The sequence below is a fragment of the Gossypium hirsutum genome, chromosome D08 (genome assembly GCF_007990345.1).
Source record: "Gossypium hirsutum isolate 1008001.06 chromosome D08, Gossypium_hirsutum_v2.1, whole genome shotgun sequence".
Classification (NCBI taxonomy): Eukaryota; Viridiplantae; Streptophyta; class Magnoliopsida; order Malvales; family Malvaceae; genus Gossypium; species Gossypium hirsutum.
This window is the reverse complement of record NC_053444.1, coordinates 42,774,200-42,784,070: the sequence shown is the minus strand read 5'-3', so window position 1 is coordinate 42,784,070 and position 9,871 is coordinate 42,774,200. Positions and strand designations below refer to the sequence as shown.

General features: G+C 35.5%; 2 protein-coding genes across 2 annotated transcripts; one reads left to right on the top strand and one right to left on the bottom strand.

The window, feature by feature from the left end:
- Window positions 1-351: 351 nt before the first annotated feature.
- Window positions 352-6,534, bottom strand: LOC107909932 (probable polygalacturonase). The gene is made up of 5 exons (XM_016837645.2): window positions 5,944-6,534; window positions 4,207-4,327; window positions 3,681-3,855; window positions 3,013-3,083; window positions 352-2,376 (listed from the first exon to the last, which is right to left on the bottom strand). Exons 1-5 carry the CDS (start codon window positions 6,280-6,282, stop codon window positions 1,736-1,738), a joined length of 1,347 nt encoding a protein of 448 aa, XP_016693134.2. The 5' UTR covers window positions 6,283-6,534; the 3' UTR covers window positions 352-1,735.
- On the top strand, window positions 589-1,593 carry LOC107909940 (sarcoplasmic reticulum histidine-rich calcium-binding protein). Its single transcript, XM_016837653.2, has one exon. It carries the CDS (start codon window positions 589-591, stop codon window positions 1,363-1,365), a length of 777 nt encoding a protein of 258 aa, XP_016693142.1. The 3' UTR covers window positions 1,366-1,593.
- Window positions 6,535-9,871: the final 3,337 nt, after the last annotated feature.

Below are 9,871 nucleotides of genomic sequence, written 5' to 3'. Positions count from 1 at the left end.
CTTAATTTTTCACATTGATTTAAACCACCTCAATTAAAATTTTGTTTTGATAACATTGTACATTTTAATTTTATTACACAGTTTTTCACTCGAGTATTACTTAGATTTTTCATCTAAATTATTTTTAATTTCGTACATACTACATATTTATTATTATCAAGTATTATTTTTAAACACAAAATAATATTTCACAAGTCTACTTTAAAAAGAAGCTTCTGGAGCAGATTTGTCAAACCCAAAACTTGTCCCATACGACACCAAACCAAAATCCCAAAAGTCAGATTTGCCCAGTTTTCAAATTTCTAATAGGTTCGCTATTGCTACTTAATTAGTATTCATTAATCCAAATTATAAAATTAAAATAATATATTCATATTAATAATTTCATTTGATACTAATAAAATTATAACATATTAATTTATCAGTAATAATTAAATATGTACTGTGTCCAAAGCCACGTGTTGGGTCACCCCTATTGACCCGTTCCGGCACCACCTCCTGTTTCCAAGTCAAAACCACCGGTCCTGACACAGCCCCTTTTATTAATCCATATTTCATGCCTTCACCAAAAATCCCTTTTAGACAAAAATGGCTAGACTCGCTTTTCTCTTCACCCTTACTTTCCTCCTCTTCACCTTCTCTCACGCCCGCTTCATCACATCTGAATCCCAACATGATGTCACCCCCGAAAAATCCGAATCCGAATCCGACCCCGAATCCGCCATCCTTCTCCCCAGCGAGAAACCCCACTTTGAACCCCCCAAATTACTCGACTTCAAGCACGATGATGATGCCTCCGGCGTCGCCTCCGTTCCTTTGACCAGGATCAGTTTTAACCCTGTCAACCGCCACTTCCCAAGGCGTCCCTTGAATCCGTTCCGTCACAAGCACAACTGCCGTTTCCATAAACGCTTCAGGCTTTTGAATCCACGCTTCCATCAGAAGCGCTTCATTTCTTACGGCAACGATATGATACTGTCCAACGAGAGAAGTTTTGACCCAGAGTCACGCGGTGTTGTTCGCCAGATCGAGGCCAGTTGGGGCAGTTTTGACGATGATGGCACCGAGTCTAAGCATCATGTAGGTTTTATGAAGCCAGACCACCATGACCACGAACACCATGATGAAGACCATGACCACGAGCACCATGATGAAGACCATGACCAGGAGCACCATGATGAAGACCATGACCACGAGCACCATGATGAAGAGGATCATGAGGAAGAGCATCACCACCACCACCACCACCACCACCACCACCACCACCACCGCCATCATCACCATGGAGAGGAAGAAAGGGATGAGACAGAGGAGCACGAGGGCGGGTTCATGGAGAAGTTCCGGAAGTATTTTATTCATTTTTGAATATACCCTGCACGTTTTCTAAAATGATCATAGTGATCTAGTGTTGCATCTATCTATATGTTTATTTGGGTAATTTTCACTTTCTAGTCACCAGCCCTTAGGGTATGCGTGCATATTACTATTTAGTGTGCCTTACTATGGGTTGTAAATAAGATTGCACTCGTTTGAGATGAACCATATGATGTTCCTTGTATTATAGTAACTGCGCTGTGAGATTTCATATTGCCAGATCACTGGTTTAGTTGTTCTGTTTTTCATGAATTTTTTTACTTGTTGCAATGGAAAGGTTTAACGTGAATATTAAAGAAAAAAAAAAGAGACATAAAAGGGTTAAAATCAGAGTAGAAAACTATATTTTATAACATGAATCTTAGGAATGGCTGGCGCATGAACCACTCTGTTCTACGCTGGTGAGTTCAGCGCATGGCCGTGGGCTAACCTCGATTGCAGCCCCCCTTATGGCATTGCAGTTCCAGGAAGGAGGTCTTGGTCCAGTCGTGCCCTGGAGGGTAACGTTTGAAAGACAGATGCCGGTGAAAGTGGCATTCTCGATGCCATGCATCCAACCTGCTCGCTGGACATTCACACCCCAAATGTTCTTTAACATAAGGTCCTTGACATATGGGAGGGCGTTTGGGTTAAAATTGTTATCAGGGTGGTCGCCGGTGTCACCTGCTACTTTTATACCTGTTCTAACGTTTTCCATGAACAGTTCAGACACTGTGATGTTCTTTATAACCCCTCCCCTGCCGATGTTAGTCTTGATGTGAACACCAACTCCGGAGTTGTAAAGATTTATGTTCTCGGCCAACACATTCTCCACTCCTCCAGATGTTTCACTTCCCACTGCAACTCCAGCAAATGGGGTTGAACCTGTTACTCGCCGAACAGTGATGTAAGAACTGGGGCGTCCATAAGCAATCCCGTATTCATCCCATCCACTCTTCACTGCCACAAGGTCATCCCCGGTAGAAATGAACGAGTCTTCTATGCAGACATTGGAGCTTGAATCTGTACCAATGAGGCATTTAAGTATAATAATTAAAATCTCCAAGAAATTTCTCCATTCAAATAAACAGAAGAACACGGAAAAACTGATCCCTCACACAATATCACGGTGTTCATTCTTAATTACAGCATGGGAATCAATTAATGAACATAGCCATTTTTCAAGAAATTCCGACCGATAGCTTTTACAATATAAAATATATATATGCAGGGCAAGGAGCAAATGATAGACATCCCACTAGATTTCATTCAGATTTGAAAATTACACCTAATCAACCAAAAACAATTCCTTTCTTCACTTCCTTTTCCAACATTTGGGAAGAGGGTCATCAGAATCAATGTTGTCAAGGGCGCCAGGTGCACTCGAGGCACTAGGACCTCTATATAGCCTGAGGTGCAAGGCGCAAAAAAAGAGCTTGCCCGAGTAAAACGAGGCGTAACCATATAAAATATAAATATATATGTAAAATGTATATGTTTTATGAAAACTATGTAACTAATACGTATAATTAATAAGTTTTATGAGTTTTATACGCGGTTCAACATTATCAAAACTGCCTTAAGTGCTTGCTTGAGTGTGAATATCAAACCCTAAGAGGAATTCAACAAATAAAATTACTTCCGTTTTCTTTCTTTTACCTGGATCAATCCCATCAGTATTTGGGGAGTCAGGTGGAGCAAGGATGGTAACATATCGAATAACAACATCGCTGCAAAGAAGAAAAAGATATCTAAGTTAGGATTCTAAACATGCAATTCTTACTAAGTATAAAAATACAAGAACAGCCAACAAAGGTACACCAATTAACGTGATCATAATAGCAAATCCAATTACCAACTAATTAACTCTTGCTACAAACTATGCTATAGAAACACCTTTGGAGCACCCTGAAATGTGCATACCTGCTTTCCTTCAGCTCCTTTATTGTTAAATGTGACAACGTGCAAGGCTTGGAAATCACCATAAAGGAAGAGGAAATGTAATGAAATTGAAAAAGAAAAGGAAAACAATAATGATTCAATTTGTCTTAAAGTCAGAGTTCCTTTGATTTTCATTGCACAAAAATGGGGTTTTCTTGCAGACTTTCATGTAATAGTTCAACATTGGTTTGGTTAATGAAGGACTAAAACTTTTAAACAGATAAGAATCATATGATCAAATTGTAAATAAGGCCCTCACTGACATAAACAATCTATAGCGACACCAATCTACAACATGGTCAAATCACACCTCTCAAATAATTGTAGGGCTTATAAATTATATCAAGAAGTAAATCTTTGGTTGTAAGAATTAATGCAAAAATTACCTGCAATAAACAGGATGAATGTTCCAGAAGGGGGAATTTCTAAAAATCACATTGGAAATGACAATGCCTCTGGAATTCACAAATTCAACGAGACTTGGTCTTGTAAACTGGAGAGTCCTCTGCCTCCACATGTTCCACCAAATATCTCCTTGACCATCAATTGTGCCATTCTCACCTGTTATAGTTAAAACAAATCATGGTAATTAAAGTTGAAGTTACATGAACCGTGATAATAGAACACAGACATGATAGATGTGAGGAGCTTTTATTCTCCAGCAAAATTACAGAAGTCTGAATTACTTGCTATTAACCTTAGTATGATAAAATAACATGAAGATCCATGACAGTAAATCATGTTGTTCTCAGTGTATAATAGGCTTTTGTAGTATATAGATAAGTATCTCAAACATAAGATTCATCATATTTAAATGATTCATGATGGTTAACAGAACACAAAACAAATATATCTAAAACATGTGTGAGGCAAGCTATCAGAATGATCGACCACATAGACATCAATACCTACCAGTTATCACCACATCTTCCAGTCCATCTCCATGAATAAAGCTCATATATCTTCCTCCAGGGCGCTCCCTTCCCCTTCCATAAGATGGCAAAGGAGCAATTAAAGGCCAATTTGAGGTGTCCTGAGATATTAATCCAGGAAGAAAATTATATGCAAGAAGCATCTCCAATAAAATCTTACCATATTAAGAGAATAGCAGTGCGATGAAGTTTCTGAAAACTTTCAAATTAGGAGAAAGGCTTCAACAGGGCTTCAAATAGGCATGATGAAAGAAAAAAGGAGACAGGTGGAGAATAAATTGATCTCTTCGATATAAGAACATCTTTGTGGCTAAGGGAAAAAATAAGGAAAAAAAAAAGTATGTTATTTCAAAGGACAAAGGCGATCATCAATTCCTAATGAAATGGATGTAGCAGTGGCCTGCTAAAAACCCATAGTTTTTACTTGATCCGGGATGCGTGATGTATATGTCATTATGAAATGATCTATTAATCTCCTAATAAGTAGTTTAATGGCAGTTCCATCTACTGCTCCTATGAGGCTGCCTTCGTAATGTCAAACAAATAAGACATCAATTTTTTATTTAGTTCTTTTGTGAAAATCAAATGGTAGTTTACCAAATGACAAGCAGAACCAGCCACAAATAGCCATATTTTCTCCCATAAACTAGGCCACCATTACGACTAGTTTTCAGCATGTTATAACCCAAGTAGAGTACATGATGACTGCATTCAGTAGACTTCAAGCAGAAAGGGATTTCAGACAACTAAATAGAAAACATGGTTCTCTGGTGATTAGAAGAAAATAATAGTCAAAAACCAATGTGTGGGATATGATTCTCCAAACACCCCCAAAAACTTGAAATGACTTAAAATTTTGAATATACACGTCATAATTGGATACTCACACGTAAATCTGACTACTCCTTTCAAGTATGACCATAACCACTTATTTTTCTAACATCTAAAAATATCTTAATTGAAAGCTATTGCGACATCATCCATTCAGATTGTCTATTACTACTGTCCATTAGGAAGAGTATGATTTTATTATTTAATTAATAACACCAACACTGTAACAGGACTGCATTATATTATTAATCTAGACTAGATATGGCACCAAGTTGGACAACAAAGCCTGCCAGCTATTGAATGAGAACTAAAGAAAAAAGAAAACCCAAAATATCATGCACATGCAACTATACTATGGCAACCGACAATATTTCTCTCATATCTTAACAATGCTGCGCGGACCCACTTCCATGGAGACCATCTTCGCCACAAACAGTGTCGCAATAAAATTGTCATTTCAACTATATCGTACAAACTACACTTATTATATTTAAGACAACAATGCAACCAAAACCCAAATCTTTAAAAAAGTGAACAAAGAATAAAGAAAAGGAAAGAAAAGCAAGAATAACAGTCATATAGAAGAATCAGTCTTTGCAATTATTATTATAAATTATACTAGTTCATAATTAAAACCCAGATTACAGCTTTCATTACCATTTTAGAAGCAAAGTACTTTAATCTAACAATGATCAATTCATTTCTAAGATTCAACTCACTCCCATTTTCCTCACAATTAAACCTTACGTTTGAGTAAAATACAGCAATTTTTTTAGCAATATTAGGAAGGGAAGGGTTGGAATAAAGATTCTGTAAGATCCAAACTTGAGTGAAGACTCTGATAATACTAGCAAGTAATAATCAGTAGTTAAGAGACTTGAGTTACCTGAGTGGCTTTGATAACAGCACCTCGAGCCAAATAAAGTGTCATATGACTAGTAAGATTGAAACTGTCGGTTAAGTAGACTCCAGAAGGCACAAAAAGTAGCGTGCCGCCTCTCCTTCTCAGATGCTGAATCCGATATATAGCTTTCCGGAAGGCTATGGTATTGAGCGTCTGTCCGTCGCCGACACCACCAAAGTCCGTTATCGATATCTTATCGCCTCTTTCCGTCATAGGAACAATCCCCGAGCAGGTTGTCAAGTCCCCATAAGAAAAGTGAACCCAAAAAGAGGCTTCAAGGAAGAAGCAACAAAGCAAAACAGAAGCCAATGCACGAAACATTCGGGTTCAAATAGAAAGAAAAAGAAAGGGAAGTTTATTTGGAGAAGGACAGAAAATGAGTTGATGGAACACTGGGCGTAGATACGGAGATGGAAACAAGGAGAGAGCTCCAAAGGGTTTCTTTCTGCTTATTTTTTTAATTAAGAAAAGGAAAGCTTGAACTTTGAAGTAAGGATTGGGACTTTATCAACTTATCGCAAAGAAAGGCCGGAGAGAAGTAATGGTTGAGGTGTTGATGCCTTTGGTTTTGGCTCAACTCTTAATTTTAAGATTTCTCTATTTTTTATGTTTAAAATATTTAATAATAATAATAATAATAATAATTATTATTATTATTATTATTATATATGCACTTTTTGACTTAATAATAATAATAATAAAGTTAAAATCACCTTTTGATTTGAACTTGGTCTGAATTCCTTTTTTGTTATTTAGGTTAAAATTTGTTAATTATTCTTACATTAAGGTTTTACCCTTTTTTCTTCATGTTAGGTTTTGAACTTGACAAATGTTCTCACATTGAGACTTCAACTCTTTTTTATTCAACTTAGTCCTTAAAAACCTTAAAGTTTAAATCTTAATTTGGGGATAATTGCCAAGTTCAGACCCTAATGAGGAAACAATTGTCAAATTCAGGGCTTAACTTTGACCAAAAAAAAGTTAAGACTCCAATGTGAGAAAAATTGCTAAGTTTAGACCCCAAATAGTGATTTAATCCTAATAAAACTTATTATTTATTGATAAACTCATTTCTCAAAATACGCTTTTTAGGCAATTTTGATATCGAGTATAGTTTAATGTGTTGCCAAATCAACACATTAATTCATACATTTTATGTCAGCATGTCGAGAAGAGTTGAAATCTACAAGTGTCAAGTTTAGAGATAAAAGGTTAGACTAGCATTTTATTTTGTCGTAGGACCAACCAACTACATTGAATGCAGTGGAAGTCAGTTCTTATGGTGATCGCCTTCCACTCTATAAAAATTCAATCATCCTTCTTTTTTTCTCATCAAAATCTTACTCAAGCTTTCCAACTCTACAAAAAAACAAAAAAAAATGCTTTTATTTACATATTTTTCGAGAGAAAATGGTCTACCATATTATTAATTGTGCCCTCAACAAGGTGAAATCTCTAATTATTTTTTTAATTATCGAAGAATTATTTTTAAGATTTTCCAAATTTTAATTCTTTTTGTTTTTAACAATTAGTATTATCTTTAGGTCTGACATAATTTACACTTCTCGGATCCCAATCTTCATTCCTAAGAATGTTTGCAAGATGTCAATTTGTCCATGGCATATAAAATGGAAAAGCTCCATGTTGGTTTCCATCTTGGTGAAAATATGGAGGCCGAAAATAATTACATTCCATTTTCCATGTAAGGAAGAAACAATTACTCTCAAAGACATCACTTTTATAATTGACATTCAAATTAATGGAGAGGCAGTAATTGGACCTAATGGCATCAATTTGGAGTCAATGTGCGGGCAATTATTAGGTATCGTGCCATCAAAGGAGAGGTTGAAGGATTTACATAGGTACCAATTGAAATGCACATGGTTGGAGAAACTTGTCAAAAAATATAAAATTAAATTGGCGGTGTCCGCAAGCGTACGGGTCAAATTGTAATATAGTTTAGCTTACAACGAAGCACTGGTAAGTGTTTCGAGGATCGTACCCAAAGAATTGCAAATTAGAGAAACTATTATTAAATCAATTACATAAAATAATTACTAATCTAATTGAGTCACGAATCGATAGTGTGAATCCAAATTAATATTTTAATTAAACTAATTAAATTAACTAACCTAAATTAACCTAATGGAATTTTCTATTCCTAGTGTTGACAATGTGAGCCTCTAATCTATGATATGAGATTCCTAATTATCTAATTAAATATTTAATTATCATCGATTGAGTTATTTACCACCCTTAGCTAAGAATACCCTTCAAATCTCATCCTCACTAAGGATTACCACCTAAGTCACCCTTCCGGTCTCTTCCTAGGCATATGGATACCCTCCCGGTCTCATCGCTTGGAACAAGTTATACACGACAGGATACTCTTTCGGTCTCACCTATCTAGATATTCTATCAAGGGCGTCACTCCCTAATATACTAAGTAATCTTGAATAAACAACCAATTTCAGATAAATTAGTTTAATAACCGAATCATGCAAGATTTGAAATAAGCACAATAATCTATTCAATTATTCATACAAACGCTAATTGATAAGGTTAACGAAAATATAAATAAAAGAATAAGAGATAAGAGACAACTCATGAATATGGATTGAAGTGTGGTGTGGGAGCAATTTCCTCTCACAATTGTCTTCACATTGAAATAAAAAAGTTCCGACTAAAAGAACATAAAAAGAAAATTGAATAGTAAAAACTGTCTCTAAGTCTGGACACAATTCCAGTGACCCTAAAGTTGCTTATATAGGTAACGGGCTATTTGGTGACCACTCAACCCTAGATACATTTAGATATCAATTAATGTAATATTCTGATAAATGCTAAGGTCCAAATAAGAAAATATCCCAAAAGTTTCGTCCAAAGAATCAACCATATTTTGGCCTGTCATCGTTGATTTAGGGTTTAAATATAGTATCCTAACTCGAGGTTTTATGCATGTGATGTAGAATTGCTTAGGTGCTTTAGATGGAACCCACATCAAGATTAGAGTTCCAACAATTGATAAACCTAGATATCTAATGTGAAAAAGTGACATAGCAACAAATATGTTAGGTGTTTGTACATCTGATATATTTTTTGTTTATATTCTTCCTGGTTGGGAAGGTTTTGTTGCCAATGGACGGGTTCTTCGAGATGCCATTAGTAGGAGACATAGACTAAAATTTCCTCATGGTAAAGTGCGGAATTGGAGGAATTTGAATTAATTTTTTAGATCATATTTTTTTGGGAAAATTAACCATGATAAATAGTTTTTTCCTTTTTTTATAGATTGTTATTATCTAGTTGATGTTGGTTACACAAACTGTGAGGGATTTCTTGCGCCTTTTAGAGGACAAAGATAACATTTGAATGAGTGGCATCAAGGTTACCAGCCAAGTACTCCAAAAGAATTTTTCAATATGAAACATGTTTCAGCATGCAATGTTATTAAAAGATGCTTTGGGTTATTAAAACTTAGATAGGGAATACTTAGGAGTTCATCATTTTATCCTGTGATGGTACACAATAGAATTATTATTGCATGTTGTTTGCTCCATAATTTTATTCGAACCTATATGAGTCTTGATCCTATTGAAGCGGAGTTAGGAGAAGGATTACCTAGTAATGTGATAGATGACGATGAACCGAATATCGTAAATATTCATCCGTCAGATGCATGGGCTACTTGGAGGATGGAACTAGCCAATCAAATGTTCTATGAATGGCAAGCATCAAGAAATTAGTTAAGTTTAAGGTAAAAAGTAGTAGAAGATTAATTTGTTTATATTATTTCATGTATCTAGTTTATGAAACTTTAGTGGTGTTTGAATTGTCTTTTTGTATTGTACTAAACTTGTTGAATTACAACTTTAATTTATTTTCTTTTGATTCGTCATGTGTTATAATT

Coding starts and splice junctions, on each gene's coding strand:
- LOC107909940 (XM_016837653.2), top strand. CDS start 589: ATGGCTAGACTCGCTTTTCTCTTCACCCTTACTTTCCTCCTCTTCACC.
- LOC107909932 (XM_016837645.2), bottom strand. CDS start 6,282: ATGTTTCGTGCATTGGCTTCTGTTTTGCTTTGTTGCTTCTTCCTTGAA. Junction 3,856..4,206: donor GGAAGATGTGGTGATAACTG/GTAGGTATTGAT, acceptor TAACTATAACAG/GTGAGAATGGCACAATTGAT. Junction 2,377..3,012: donor TACTGATGGGATTGATCCAG/GTAAAAGAAAGA, acceptor TCATTGGTACAG/ATTCAAGCTCCAATGTCTGC.